The 16,667-nt window shown below is 41.8% G+C and overlaps 1 protein-coding gene across 1 annotated transcript in view; it reads left to right on the top strand.

The window, feature by feature from the left end:
* spata20 (spermatogenesis associated 20) overlaps positions 1-16,256 on the top strand; it is a 69,875-nt gene extending 53,619 nt beyond the window's left edge. The window contains exon 16 of the mRNA XM_049563459.1: positions 13,863-16,256. Within this exon, the coding sequence (XP_049419416.1) occupies positions 13,863-14,042 (180 nt within the window). The 3' untranslated portion in view covers positions 14,043-16,256. The remainder of the gene's footprint in view (positions 1-13,862) is intronic.
* Positions 16,257-16,667: the final 411 nt, after the last annotated feature.

Raw genomic sequence — 16,667 nt, 5'->3', positions numbered from 1 at the left:
GTTTGTACTGCATTTGCTTGAGACTAGCATGAAGTCAGCATGTTTGTAAAGGACAGACATGTGGGTACCTGTGTTTAGTCAGGTATCCTAAGGTAAAGGGACCCCTATGAAAATGGCCATGCCAGATTTCCCTTGGCCAAAACTTAGCCTAACTTTGGAGTGTAAACTTTTAAAAAGAATAGTTTAAACTGTTATTACGAAACCGTTGTGTGATCAGCAGTGGAGAAACTCTGAGCCTCGCCAATTCCTCCACTTCTTTTAACTGATCCCTCTTCAAGCTACAGCAGACAATGACCCTGATAAAGACCTGTGAGACTTCATTTTTGTATGAACCGTACAGTGTGCCTTGGATTGTTTTTGAAGAAGACTATTCTTCGCTCATGCAGTGAGCCCTTCACAAGATGAAATGAGCCCTCCTCTTAATTTGAAGACCCTTTGGGAGACAAAACTATTTTGTGATCATGATGTCTCCCACTGAAATTAAATTAAAGAGGACATAAAATGATTTTGTTTTTAATTAATTCATTTTTTAATTACTTCGGCAAGCTGGTCTGTGATACTGAAGTACTTTTTTCCCTGGCACAGCTCTCACTTTCTCCACATCTCATCAAACGGTCTTCTCGCCCTTCTCAGTTATTCTTCCTCCCACTGTAGATGGAGCACGATTTTTTTCACATCATTAACAGACAACATATGTCTGTACATATACATTACTGTAGCATGAAATGAGATGTGGGCTAGAGCACAGATGACCTCCTGCGCAGTATGATGTAACAGCCCTCATGTTGCAACCAGTGAGACTTTCACACGTGACATAAGACTCAGTTCCTCTACACCTGCCTAACTTTGCGGTTTCCTGTGATGAGTTGGAAACAAAACAGAATTTTTTTATCGATTCTGACCTGCTGTGTCACTGAGAGCTAATGAAACACCTCTCCTGGAGTCTCACACTCTCACAATCTCACACGTTGAGACAGTTGCGAGTTGTTCTGGGGGGTCATTCTCGGCCTTTTGCCAGCATGACCCTGACTGAGGTTCAGTAGCCAAGGTCTGAAATTAATTAACTGAAGTATTTTTCATTTATTTCAGACTGAATCTATCATACTTCTTTGTATTTTTAGAGTTTAGAGTTTAAGTTTTCTTGATGAAAAGACTTACAGTAAGTGATAAAGTTTTACAGTCAGTAATAATGTCTAATGTCTCTTTCATAGTGTATCTTACTGCAATAGGTTTTTTGAGGCTGATACAGGTTTCAGAGTTTTACAGTGGGCTGTAGGGTTGGGTATTATTTGGGTTTTTTCTGACAACAGTGCTAAAACAATACTATAAAAATGGTACCGGTACCTAAATGTGTCATCTATAACATTTTATTCCAAATTTTATTCCAAATTCCCCCTAGGATATCACAGATTTGAGTTTTAGCTCTCTAGTAATTGGATTTTGGATGGAAATTTTCATGCTTACTAATATTTATGGACTGTCTTAGATCATAGGAATAAAGTATGAATTTGGAGAGTGGGTGTAGTTCTGTCTTTATTTTTTGTAATTTTTTTTGCAAAGGCAAATTTTAACTTGAAATTAAACAATATACTAACTTTTAACAGCTTAAACTATACTTAAATATTTAAATATGAATAAATACAAAACACTATTATCAAATTCACTGAACAAATTCACCTAATAAATAAAACCTAACCCACCTACAGTAATTTAACACTAAATATAAGTTACATTACTTATAACAGCAAAATAAGTTCTGAGTTGGGATCAGTAATTGATTCCCTAACTCAAGAGAGACTCAGCAGCCAGACATCTCCACATTATCCGTTTAAGAGGGGCTTAGATTGTCACTACAAAAAGAATAGCTAGTCCACCTTAACATTCCACCTCAAGTGAACCAGGTCAGGTTCCAATGGGAGGCTAACTTTGCTCACCGACCTCAGGGCTAACCCAAAATCTGCATTGTGAATCCGACTGGTAGGTTCCAGTCATATAAGAATCAGTGCCATATTGGCTACAGGGTTTGGTACCCAACCCTTGTGGGCACCGGGTGAGGACGAAACTATCTGATCCAAAACCCATTCTACTATACTATAAAGTATGCCAGAAAAACATTTAGTATGTCCATATACATAGTGGGTGAAATGTAGCAAAAAAAATATGAGGATGTTCTACCACAAGGTTCCAATTTTGCAGAATGCCACATGCATGCTGACGATACCTCACATTGACTGAGCCTCAAACAGATGATGGCGCATTCAAGTAACTGATGACCAGTAGCATAGTAATAAGAGGAATAGGACATAACTATAAAAATAACAGCGACAGAGGACTGCAGATGTTGTTTCAATGTCACAAATATATTAGAATCTACAATCTGTGCAGTTAAAACTTTAATGTCAAACTACATACTATAGCCCCTTTTACACTGCCAGATTTTCCACGAATGTTTGGCCGTTTTGCCAGCAAGCTGTGAGCGTTTAGACACACATTGGCGAGTTGATCCGAGGTGCCCAATTTTCCGCCTTGTAGGGTAGTCATATTGGTGGAACCCTTTCAGTTTAAACAGACCGAGGTGGCCTTCTGCAACAGGAGGAACTGTTGATGACTTGTGGGAGGAGCTGTGGTGAATAAACAGGAAACAGCTGATAGCGAGCAGCTAGTAGCAAGAGGGAAACGCAAACCTGAAAGACACTGTAAAGATGAGCAACAGGGGGGACAAGGAATTGCACACCCTCCTTGCCCTCACAAGCGAATAGGCCATTAACCGTCAGATGACGGGGACAGTGAGGAACGGGCCGACTTACGAGAGAATCGCCGAAGGACTGATTAGCCGTGGCCTCCCTCCCACATCACTGTTTACATCACACGCTGAGCTACACGTTTTCTTACTTGCTCACGCCCACCATTGCCCCGAAAAAGGCACATTCTGTATAAAGAAAAGTAGGTAAGCGGCATTTTGCCGCACTCCCCGATTTTGTTTTTATACTGCCAATGCTGAAAAAAGACTGATTGGGCTTTCCTGCAAATTTGCACAATTCCTATCTTAAAAAGGCTATTGCAAGGTAACAACAGCAGAGTTCTCCAGGTTGATCTATATCTCGTAGTGAACTCGGTGAATGGCATTTGTTTGATCTCCGAGGTAACAGATCGAAAAGCAAGAGGGTCAAAGTTCAGGGCGTAATGTTATGAGACAGTAGTATGTCCTGATTGTGTGCATACTGCATGCAACAGTACTTACTTTTTAAGGGCAGCTGCAGTACATGCTAAAAGTAAACAGAAAGAGTATGTGATTCGGAACGCACCCTATGTTTTTTTTTGTTTGTTTTAATGTCTAAATTAGCTACCCTTATCAAGCCTAACTAGCCGCCACCTTTTTTTTCTCATCATGCTGTTACGTTTATATTACAGCTAAAAATTTGACTTTAACTCAATTATCAATGTGCAATAACTGCTGGTTAGCACATAGTATTTATAAGCCATGACGATCAAATCTGTTTCTTTCCATTTCTAACTCATTCCAGTGTAAATAAGAGTAACTTAATTGTGAATTCAACTGCATTAAAACACAACACAGGACATCACAGAGAGCAGGAGGTGACTTAACAGAAGTTTAACACGCTGAGAAAACTTCTGCCCTCTCTAACTTTATCTGCAGTCACTCATTTTAAATGTCGATACAGCCGATCACACAGCTGCTGTCGTTATGCTAATTACGTCAGATGGCTTTGCGATTATGCAGTAATGATTTGATTACCACCGCAGCACAGCAGCTTGGATGACATTTTAGCTGCGATTAAATCCCTCGGTAATTTCTTCCTTGTTTGGTTGTCTGACAACAGAAACAGAGACGTATGTAAATGAAAACAACTGTATCGTAAATTTGTCTGGATGAAAACACAGTACAGGTGACTTGTGAAAGGAGGCAGGGCGGAGGTTTCCTGGACTGACACACATTAGAGCAACACTGTCTGCAGCCATCTCCAGATAAAATGTAAAACATATTCTGTTCGCCTATAATTCAACTTTCATCACCTCAAGTTTCCCACTTTTTCTACTTGTGTAAATTTAAAGCAAAACATGCTGACTGTAGACTTTTACTGTTTGGACTGTTAACGTGATCAGTTTGATATCATAGCGCAGGATCTTCTGTTCATGAATCTGAACTCACACACTTCATCATCTGTTCTTCCACTGGAACTGACCTTCTACAGATATTTACAGCTTTGTTTACACACAAATCTGTGTGTGTAAAACTAGAGTTTGCCATGAGTGTGGCACGCAGTCTCTCTTCCTCTCTTTAACTATTTATAGCGTATACATATCGGGCTGTAACGTCGTCTGATCTAATTTATCTCTTTTTTGGGATCAGAGATGGGGCGACAAAATCTATTATTATAGGCTAATTATTACTCTGGTTTTGCTCTTCCTGTGTATATTTAAAAAGCCTTTCAACTCCAGTTAATAAAAGGAGTCCATATGCAAAAAATTGGTCCTTATTAATTCCTTCAACGGTGCTTTTATAATGAAAATAAATGCAAAGTGGTGTTTGATTCAGTAGCCGCAAAGTCCATGTGTCTTTCCAAAGGTTTAAATAATTAATGGAGGAGTGTTCTCCGATTAGAAAAATGAATATAACTGAAATTTCTTCAGGAATTAATCAGTTGAAAGAACTTTCGCGCTTAGTTAAACCTTCCTTTGGTCCATTATGGCAGTCAAAGACACTGTGAGGCACACATTGACTCACAGAGCGTGTATAGATCTGCAAAGCGTCAGTGAGAATAAAGATTTGCTGACAAGGTAGTTGTTGCTTTCTCAACAAGGTGTAGCTATAGGACTTAATCAGTGTGGGAAGTCAAACAGTCCAAACTCCCATAAGTTCTGACTGCGCAATAAACAGGGATTGGTCCACTTTTGGTTGGGTTGCTGGGGTGATGGTGTCCTGTCGCATCAGTTTTCTTTGAGGACAGTGCATCAGAAGATGTATCCATAAAAACAGGTGTAGGTGTTTTCCTCTGTGCCACTGTAGTGCAAGAAGACATGACATTTACTTAAAATCTTAGCTTAATCCTTCTGTGCTCATAATGCTCGTATGTCAGATTTGATCTCATTCTTAACTTGGCATGACTTTTATGACTGTAGCATATGAGAATTCCCTTTCATCTCAAATGCAACATAAGCTGATGGAGTATGTCATAAGTGTCAGGGCCTGATGGAGGAGAGGGGCCGTTAATTCTGCTCAGACACTGAGGCGTCCTCACATCCCAGCGCAGAAGCTGGTGATTTAGTGGAGAGCGTCCTGTAGACTCTGTCAGCAGCTGAAAACTGATGCTCAGCGTGACAAAGGACAGAGCACACCGCCGGAACACGCTCGCCCACTCAACTCTCGTTCATGTCGGAAGACACACAAGTGAACCTTTGTGTGTGTGTGCGTGTGTGTGTGTGTGTGTGTGTGTGTGTGTGTGTGTGTGTGTTCATTTTTTTAGGTCTCAATGAAAGTGTTTCTGTGATTGAAATTGAATAAAAGAAGGGAGTTTGACATTTAAAATTGTAACTGTTTGACCTTTTTATGTCCAACAACAATAGCAATTTGTGTTTCTCTCAGTGCAAGACAGAATATCACAGACAGTGTGAGACAAAAGGCAAAATAGTAACACCGAAAACATAGCAGCGTGTTCCTCAATTGTGCATGGATCTAAGATAGACAGTAATGATTGCATTCACAATATCATTGGCATCAATCTGAGTCTGGTAACAAGATGAATGAATGAAAATGGGTTGGACTCATAGGATTTATTTAATATGTGTGTCTGAGAGCATGTGTGCAGTGATGTTTCACTCTATGGGAGCACCTGCATTAAATTCTGTCAAATTTTGAATTTGGAGCGTATTTTGGGTCAAATTTTGAGTTTCTTCAACTTTGGCTCTAAACCTTATGAAAAATCAGCGTAGTCTTCACACCTATGGCTCACGCAGCTGCCCGAGAGAGCTCAGCTGCACGTTCCATCGGAAATAATGGCCTGTCTCTGGCAGTGGCGCCCCCAAAGGCAAGGCTATGAAATGACGGCTGGCACATGCACTCTAACCCCATGGGAGCTATGGGTTACTACACCTGCGCAATGTAACTGGAGGTGCATTGTTGAAGGGGTACAGCAGATAGCGCTAGAAAGGCATAGTGTTGGCACAGGTGCTCTTTGGGTGCCCTCGGCTTGAGAGAACTTCTTAGGTACACCGAATGGATGGCAGCTGATAAACTATAGAATGCTTTCATATAGAGAGGAGTTGTTTATTGTGTTTTATTAAGGACCTTTTCAGTGATTGCAGAACTGTAATACCCTCCCATATCGTAATTCTTCAAATAAAATATATTCAAACCCAAGACCTACTGCGGACACCTTCATCAGCCCCATGTTCTATCATAATGCACCAGCTATTGAGCCTTCCGACACCTGCAGAGCAGATTTTACTGTGCATGTGTTGTACCCCAGTGGTATGATGATGTGATTTTTAACCTCCTTGCCCCATGGGGAGCCAGGAGGGGCCATAGCCACCCTGATCCAGTTGTTGGCTACCCTGGAAATCCAGAGTTCTCGCAAGAGTACAATTTAAATTTGCTCAGCGAGTCATTCTGGCAATCAGTAATGATGCTCATTACCCATGCCGTTGGAGCCGAGCTGCACCAATCACAAGGTGGGCCAGAGGCGAGCTAAACAGATGATGACAGCGCTGCGACGGCAAAGTCCGGAATCAGTCAAGTAAACATTGCAAGATGGCTACGGATGAACTCCAGTTGTTTGAAACAGCTTTGGCCGCTACAATGAACGAGTTAGACTTGGCTTTTTCTCTAAAAGAGGAACCGAAGACGGCGCTCGAATCCTTCCTTTGCAAGAAGGACGTTTCTGCTGTTTTGCCGACCGGATACAGCAAGAGTCTTTATTGTTCTGATTGGTCGTAGTGTTATCCAATTGCATGCAGTGATATTTTCAAATGCATGCTTGGTGCCGCCCCTCGAGTTGGGCCATTTTCATTACTCACAGCCAGACCCTAAATCTTTCTAGATTTGGGTCTATATATCCAGGCTAGTTGTTGGCCCCTTCACTGGCTGAAATATTTGGAGGCCAACATTGCCATCTTTGAGAGGCTATGGCACTTGCTTTTTAAGATATATCAAAGGTCGAGGTTCCTTGTGAAACTAGACAACCCAAGGTATCCATTGGAAACAAACATGTCGATATATCTCGTCGGGAAGGGGGCAAAACAATGCTCCAAAGTCAGGCTCAATTTTGGCAAAGTAAATACTGGCATGGCCTCAGGTAAACTTGAGAAGCCTTGTTGCAAATGAATGTTTTGTTCTTACAATCAAGGTACTCCTTCAAATTGAAGTTGTATATTTGGTTTGTTTGCGTTTTAATGAAAAGGACAGCCTATTTGAAGAACAATAAACCACATAACATATACAGATACAAAACATTCAAACAGGATTGTTGTGGAAGTCAAAATGTCTGATAATTAGTAATATGATCTTTAAAATAAGTAACCAAAGTATTTTCTGAACAGAAATTTAAACACAACACTTTTGTTTTTGCTCCCATTTTTCAAGGCACACATAAATATATATCTTGGGTGCATGAAAAAAGTCACAGCTATTTTAACTTAAATCTGTGAAAAATGAGAGCAAAGACAAAAGCGTTGCATTTAAATTTTTGTTCAGTGCATATCAGTATGTGATTCTTTAACTCTTATATTGACATAGTTTTTAATGTAGCCTATATACATCAACAGCATAATACATTTCCAGATATGTAGTTATTGCTTTTGCTTTTGGTGTGCCACCCCAAGGTTATCAGTAGCTCCATCTTGTCGCCCCTATGAAAAATTTCTTGGGTTGCCACTGGTCTCTGGCGGTTTCTAACTGGTGCTTTTAGTGTAAAAGCCCTGTAGCATTTCAGGTGTTCAACTGGGTTGAGATCTGGTGACTGCAGATGCCAGAGTATGACTCACATAATTTTCAAACCGTTGAGTGAGCCCTTTGTGCCCTGTATGGAACCACTTGTATTTATTATGATGTTCCACTCATTCATTTGGAGTTATCCTTAATTTGTATATTTAGAAGAAGCCATATTAATGTGAGTTTGTGTTGAGTGCCAGGCTTGAACCCATGCTGTCCACATTAGTCTGGATGCTAGAGCTCCCTCAGAGTCAGTGGAACCCTAATTCATAAAGAGGGGAAAGAAAAGAGAGATCAGTTAATCAACACACACAAAATAATAATGCTCTTAGATATAAAAACACATCCATAGCTGTGAGGAGCAAGCAAACTAAATGAATTGAACTGGACAATAAATACTGAGATGAAAAGTGTACCCAAACGAGCGGGTATTTGATCTCTAATAACAGGGCAGTTTCAGCTTTATCAGATGCCTCCTTGTAAGTCCATCTCCACGTCTTTGATTTATTTGGTGTCTTTGCCTTCTTCCTTCATTTCAAATTTCTCCTGCCTATTTATTTTCCTCCAGTGCTCTCACCTCACCCTCCTCCCTGGCCTCTCTTTTCCGATGAATATTCAGTTAAGTAAATGGATCTGATGGTGAAGTTAGTGTTAACGGATGACTGACAATGTGTGTGCCGCATGTGGCCCTGCCGCACCGCCTCCCTGCGTCGCCCAAATTTTGTGTCAGAGTGTGAATGTGTGTGTCCGTTTCTGTCCTGGGGCGGCGGTCCAGATGCCAGGTTGTTATGATGACTGAGCAGGTCCCTTCATGTATATGTGTGTGTGTGTGTGTGTGTGTGTAAGACAGAGCAGAATGAGAGGGATGGAGGAAGTAAATCGCCTCACGCTTGGGTGCACACGGCACTATTCACAGCCACTGTCATCACTCTTCCTCAGGTATGTCGGCGGCTCTGAAGAGTGTGTGTTTGGTCTGCTCTTTGTGTTTCCTTTGCTTTACCTCGGCCTGTGAGTCTTATGCGCACTCGGTGAGAAGCCGAGGAGAGAGAAAACATTAAAATTGCTCCTGAAGATTTTTGTGTGTTTTTGTGTTACTTCCGGCACAGGTACACTGTGTTCTTTGAAAGCGTCTGAGCTCGACTGCTTTGGCAGCGCGAGAGAGAAAGAGTAGGAGGGAGCTGTCAGTGTAGGGACATTTAACGGGTGGGAGTTGTGTGTGTGTTGATGTGTGTTTGTTTGAGGGTTGCCCAGTGTATGAAGGGATTAACCCTGTGGGAGTTTGACTGCGCTCTCATGTGTAGCCAACTGTGCTGTCTGCTACAGCTTCACACACACACACACACACTCGTGCGCACACAAATTTTGCCGTACACAGAATACACGACCACACACTTTGCGGTCGCTTCATCACATTCACAAGCCTCATATATACGTTCACACATAATCAGTCTCCCTGTCACTCTGTGTTGCTCTCTTTCTCCATCACTCTTACACACACACTTGTCATGTCCAGTCCCCAGGGGTGTGTGCGGATAGTGTTGTTGTGACACAGTCAGACTACAGCATGACCTTTCAGTTGAGGGCGAGCGGCTGGATGTGGTCTGGGCCCATAGAGGGACTGCATGAAGCTGACAAGCAGAAAGAAGAGTCGGGACAGAGGGGAAAAGGTTTGGCTTGGCAGGGAAATCCTCCTCCTGTCTCCATAGCAACAGTCACACCGCTATGACCAAATTTCATCACACTCTTCACCAGTCTTCCCCTGTACGTGTGTGTGTGGTTAAGCTTTTAAAATGTTTTCCCCCTCTACAACGATCTGTGTGAATCCATATTTTCCTGCGTTTCAGGTTATTTATGCTCTGAGTTGTGTCTGACAGGTGTTCAGCATCACCGTAGAGAATAAGATAAGATAGGGCAGCATCGCTTCATCATCCCCTCAGGAGGATTTTTATTTACCAGGCATCACATTTAGCAGTGGGAACAGACATACCTCACCGCTACGAAGACGATCCTCAATGGCATGAGACAGCAAACGCAGCCCATTGATAGTTTCTTGGCGTTAGAAGTGCAGATGGCTACCAGCACAAATGAGCATCTAAATGGCTGAGTGGAGCACTGGGAGCACATTGAGGCAGCCGTTGAATGGGAGCATGAGGTCTCATTGAGGCAGGATGGAGAGGAAACAGTTCTGCATGATGGTGTGGGTGAATGCTGCTGGCAGTCCAACAGGGGACAGAGGAGGAGTGTCTGGTCTAATGGCCAGTGTAATCTAATGGCCAAGGCTAGATTAAAGGTAAAGGCTGACAGCATTAGGAGTACCTGATGCTCGAGTCCCTTTTAGCCACCTGGGTACATGGCTTGGTTGAATTAGTGCGGTGCAGTCACACTGAATGGAGTGGGCTACAGATTATGGGGACCAACCTGGTAACTGTAAAGTCACATGGTCAGCTAACATAAGTGCGTCTTACGGCCATGACACACCAAGCCATTGGTTGGCCGTCGGGCACACCTATGCAGTAATCATGCTGTCTAATCAGCATCTTGATATGCCACACCTGTGAGGTGGGATGGATTATCTCGGCAAAGGAGAAGTGCTCACTAACACAGATTTAGACAGATTTGTGAACAATATTTGAGGGAAATGGTCTTTTGTGTGTATAGAAAATGTTTTGGATCTTTGAGTTCAGCTCATGAAAAATGGGAGCAAAAACAAAAGTGTTGCGTTTATGCTCACCTCCAGTGTAGACACAGTGTAAGGGTCTACAGCCATGGTAGTTGCAGGCCCTACAGCTGAGGCTGATTTGACAATCATTGTAATGTCAGAGGAATGCTAAAGTCATTAGGACACATCATCTGGGAACCATAAATGTCTGTACCAAATTTCATGGCAATCTATCCAATAGTTGTTAAAATATTTCAGTGTGGACTGACCAGCAGCAGTTAAAACAAGTTTTACTCAGTGTCCACTTACTCTTGAGCTTATTGAGCTTATTATTCTTGAGCTTTTGATGTAATATAGTCATCATCAGTAATTTGCTCAGTTTCTGTTAAAATGTTCCAATTATGCATGATTCTGGGAAACCTTGATGACTTCTCGTCTATGTTGAGATAAAAATTGAGCTTTAAATAGATTTTTGACTTTGAAACTGTTAATAAAAAACATGTTTTTCAAAGACTTTTCTGACAGAATACAGTCTGTAATGGGGAAAAAAGTGATTAAATTCAAGTACTTGATTGATTAAAGGAACAAGATTGCAATGCTGATTAAGCATTCGACAAAAGCAAATATGACCAGCCGTAACATGGAAGTTATCCTCTGTTATTCATCTTACATAAGGTCATCTTACAAAAAATATTAGACTGTACCAGTGTTTGTTAAATTTGCTTGTTTGCCGAAAGAAACACCAATGGACCTGCCCTTAGCTATAGGCAAGCATGGCCATCACAGAGTCAATACAGTAGTTGGCATATAGCTATAGAAGTGTTTTACAGCTAGGTGTATTGAAATGATGGACATTTCCTGCACCATGTCTAGCTTTGATGATCAATCAAACCCACAGCCATCAGTGACCCTCAGTCTACCATCTGAGATACATGTCAGTCCTCTCTGGCAGAATTCACCTGAGATGAGATGTATCACCGGACCTCTCTCCTCATTCTGTCTCTTTGTTTCCTCCTCTCCCTCCTTTTATCTCTTCTGCCTCTGCTTGTTGTTTATGTTGTCATTTCTCGCTCCGTTGTGAACCAGAGGTGTTGCCGGGCCAGGAGGAAATGACACGTGTTTGACAGAAAGCTGCCTTAGGGACGGACAGGGCAGCCCTCTTTAACTTCACTCTGCTGCCTGTCCAAGAGCACCAACACACACACACACACACATAAGCAGATACAAAAACAGGGAATTTCTGTCATCCTCCGTTTTGTCACCTTGAGCCACATTCACACACTTGTCAATAATTTCACACATTTGAATGATTTGTTGTGGGTGTGGAAGGGCAGCACTGGGGTAGCGGTGGAGTTGAGGTCTATTTGGGAACCACTTCTGCTACAGGCAGGACACGTGAGCCACATATCCATCCACACACTCTGTTGTCTTTCTTCGATTGTGGGCATGAGACGATGGCAGCTACTGACCCAAGATTGTATGTTATTTTTAGGAGGGTTATTTCAGTTTGTTTGAATACTTATGTGTATTTGTATGAGACATGACACAGCTGTATTAAAGCTTGAGTGTGGGAATTTTACATATAAATGAATGTCCATTACAATTAATCCCTTGCCAAATGAGTTCACACAATGCTGATTAAGCCCATTGCCACCAGGGAAAGCTCTCTGTATTTCGCATTATGCCAGAGTTGTGGTGTCTGTGGCGACTGTCTTGGGCTATCACACTGAAAATAATGCATTTTACACCAACCAGCCAGAGCTAAAGGGAGCAGGAAGGGTGGAAAGACCATATGGACGCTATCACAGAAAAACCCAAGTGTCCATGAAAAGTTTCTGGAGAGGATGCTCCAGATAAAAAAGAATCTCAGTATTTAGAGGAAGGTTTTAAGTTAAGTAAAAAAAAAAAAAAAAGCAATCAACAGGCGTACACATAAGCACATGAATCCACAGTGTTTCTGTAAATACTATCCCTGCCAGAGGGGGAAGACAAACGTTCCGCACACCAGCTTTAATGATAAATGAAAAGTGATCACTGTCACAACTGGGAGTCATCCCTTGCTGAGATGCTCCACTGAAAAATGAATGCTCCACAAATTGTTCCTAGTTGTATTGGGATAATACGAAAAGTGTGGGGCTGGGATTTGCCCAGGGTGGAACTGGGTGTGTGTGCTTTCTTGTGTTTGTGTGCAACATCAGTGGAGCAATTGAGTGGATTGTGTGCCTACTGTGCTTGACTGGAAACGCTAGGGGCTCAACACACTGAGCACTAGCATTTTTGGTGAGCTACCTAGCTGCAGCTAACTTTCTCATAGAATTAAACCACATCAGCCAGTGCACATAATGGTACTTATATCTTTAATCCATGTGCCATACGGGAGGCTGCTGTATAAACTCTTGCAACAGCAGCTGAAGCATTTTAGTCAGCAAGCTAATGCTAACAGTGTTAGTTATCTAATGCTAATCAGAAGATCACAGATACAATGCTTTTATCTTCACAACTTTATCTTCGTTCTTAAGATTCTGTCTCTTGTTTTCGTAAAGGACTGGACTTGTGATATCATTGACATTTTGTTGATGTGTGTTGAAAATAAAACTATTACTAACTAATGTGATTAATGCAAAAGTGAAATAGATCAATTAGTGGTTAAGGAAAGGTGGCAAACCCTTGATTTTATTTACTTAACTTATTGTAATAATGATTTATGTAGCCAAATCCATTATATTTTTGTATATTTATGTTGAGAACTCCAGTTAACCCAAAGACAATATTAACTTTGTATAGTGCTCCCAGGGCTTTCTATGATCCCAGAAAAGGTTTTCTATCCAATAGCTTTAAGCAGAGTGGAGCACCCTAGAATTGAAAGCATGGCCGTGCAAACACAATGGAGGCTGAACAAAAGACAGCAAAAAGGTTATCAAACATCTAAAAGAAACTCCATTTCTGTGTAGCTTTGCCTTGGTCTTTTGCATCCATTCCTGAGGTCCATCCATTAAGGATTTTGTTGTAGCCATTGAGCAAATGTTTAGTGAAAATCGTTGTGTAGAAAATAATTCTGGGACCACAGGGAGCCTAGAAACATGAGAACTTTATACACGTGTATTGTTATGGGCAGACTATTGCTTTACTGCCTTCTAGCTGTTCTGGGGCTCCGCAGTGCAAGTAATGGTGAAGAAGGGAAAAAAGGAAATTTTTTGGCATATTAAACTGACACCATTTTTCTTCCTCCTTTACCCCTCCTTCTCTTTTTGGCAGGTTTTGATGCTCATTGACGGCACTGCAGACAGTTTCCTGTGCCAGCGTCTGCCAGCCCTCTCTTCCATGTCCCAGCAGGGTGGTGTCGCCACAGCCTACGTCTGCCAGGACTTTACCTGTACTCTTCCCGTCACTGACCCTCAGGAGCTTCGCAGGCTACTGCTGGATGGAACCACGTAGATTGGGGCAGAATGGCGACTGAAAAACAAAGTGACCGAGATTTTAAAAGGAGGGCTGTTACCTTCATAGACTGCACTTTTCTAATCTGCAGCCCAAGCCTAGCTTATCTCTGCTGTTTTTGGCTAGTGTAGTGGCTACTTTACCATGCTCCAAGTTCCTAGGTGACTTCATCTGCAAGGTATTTTGGTTCGATTGTCAAAACCCGTCAGCTATTGGTCCAATGACAATAAGTTTCTGAGGGCATGAGGACAATATTTCAGGGAAATCTGGTGAAACAACAGATATATGAGATCTAAGACTTCCTCTTCTGTGTGCCCGTCATTTTGGCTAGTCAATATTAACTGATATCTGCATATGAATTCCGATACAAAAAAAAAAAAAAAGTTGATCCTAAGCTAGCTTGTCATTGGACGATAGCCGATGGGTTCAGAGATTGCATTTCGGACAACGCATTTCACCTCTCAACACCAACTGCTTACCTGCCACTCAAACATGATAGTTTAATACTACTTGGACTTCAGACTGAAACTGGAATGCTTCTGGTACCAAACTCTTGTACCGTTGCACACAGATTCTGCATACATAGGCAGATATCAATTTATAGAGATTATCTCAGTTCCAACTTGTGCCCCAGCTAAGTTCAACCTATATTCGAAGACCCAGTGTACTCACAAGATGCAGGGAAAATGTGACTAAGGGTTAATTTGAGTTTAACCTACGTCACAGCAGGCAATTTTCATCCAATTTACATCTCACTCAGTCCACTGCTGACTTGATATTCCAGTATTACGCCTACTTACACATAAACGCCATACCACCGCCAAAAAATCTTGTTGCAATCAAAACCTACACAGACCTCAAGTATCTTCTAAACACCATGTTCCAATTTTTTTTTTTTAGCCAGGCACACTGGACACTGCATTATGGCTCTATTACCTGTCGTAAATAATGGACAGCTATATTCTAGCACTTTATAGAAAAATTATGGTAAACTACATAACCTAGAAGAGTCGCTATTCAGACTATAAAAAACTGTGTTGTAACCTTAACTATGCCAGCATAAACATTCTTACCAAATATAAATGTATGCTTCTGTGGCTCTCGCTAGCAAGTCTGACTTTGCCATATAACGCCTGGGCCGACTGCCCACGTGAGCCGCGTGGCTCAGGTGTAGCTCTGCTGCACCACAGCTGCGACTCATCCACAGATTGCAGCAAAAATAGACAGTGAAAATGATCTGTTGATAGTCACACTGACATTATACCAGCAACATTACACCTCTCACTACAGTTTCTATGTCTTAAGCAGTAGGATAAAAAAGCATAAATATTCATTTCTAACATTTCTCATTAAGGCCCTCTAGCATTTCTGTTGACATAATCCTTTCATTTGTTAACACAGGGCTTTCATTTTTAAGCTACTATGCTACTAGTTTGCCATTTTTAAAGGCAAACTTCTTGTTCTGTGTGAGCCCCAGCAGTACAGCAAGGTAGCTGTCACACACAGGGAGAGGTTGGCAGTGTGGCCCGGGCGTAACAATCCCTAATCCAGCCTATTCTTTTGCGCAAGACCAGCTAGATATTACCTCAAATATCAACTTAAGTTTGTTTTAGCTGGCTTTCAGAGATCGTTGATAAGTGGAGCCTTACTGAAATTCAGGAATGCAAATGTCCTTATAAAGAAATACGCACAGCAGCAGTGGCAGCCTACTGAAAACATGTAACGCTTGTACAAAATGTCCTGGCTTGACTGTTAGCCCAGAAGTAAACTGCAGACTCTTATTAATAGACTACAACCTAAGAGCACTTGGATGAATTGGACTGGCAATATTTTGCAGATGAACCAGTCTGCCCTGTCGTCCTCTCCTGGCCCTGTGTTCCTGCTCCCACATTCAGGTCACATGGATCTGACAGTGGAGGCCTGCATGCCTGTGTGTGTGCTCAAGTGTATAAAAAAAAAAAAGGTTGGTCTGTACGTAACCATACATTTTAAAATTATATGTGTGTACATTTGAATTCATCTGTAGTCACGTCACAGTGAAGGAGCTGCTCCTCAGTTTACCATCTGCTCTCAGCCCTGATATCTTGGACTCAATGTGAGAGGATCTTCTCCACTGCTGCAGAGACTTGTGTCTTGTGGCTTTTATCCTGAGGTTTAGACAACAACAATGCACTGCATGTATACGCACAACTCTGAATAATAAAGTTATTTCCCTTATAAGCAGTGTTCATTTCATTTTGGAATGGGTGCTTTTTTGTTGTTTGCAGTTGTTATTTCCAGGGTGCTCAACTGTTGTCTTGAAACTAAGCTTTGTGAGTGGGATCACTCAAACACTTGAAAAAGTAGCTTAATTTTTTAGGTTCAGTTCACTTTTTTATGACTCCATGCTGGCAATAGCCATGGCCAGAGGCATTATGTTTTCAGGTTGTCTGTCCGTCCATCCATCAGTCCGTCGGTCTGTCACATTCTCACGAAAGTGATAACTCAAGAACGCCTTGTGGGAATTTCTCCAAATTTGGCACAAACACTCAATTTAGCCCCATTTCCACCAAGCAGTCCTGTACGCTACAGTTCAGTTCAGTACACTTTTTTCCCCGTTTCCATTGTGAAAAGTTGTGGATGGTA

Source organism: Epinephelus fuscoguttatus, linkage group LG20 (genome assembly GCF_011397635.1).
Source record: "Epinephelus fuscoguttatus linkage group LG20, E.fuscoguttatus.final_Chr_v1".
Taxonomy (NCBI): domain Eukaryota; kingdom Metazoa; phylum Chordata; class Actinopteri; order Perciformes; family Serranidae; genus Epinephelus; species Epinephelus fuscoguttatus.
The sequence above is the reverse complement of the archived record's forward strand: the minus strand, read 5'-3'. Positions and strand labels throughout refer to the sequence as shown.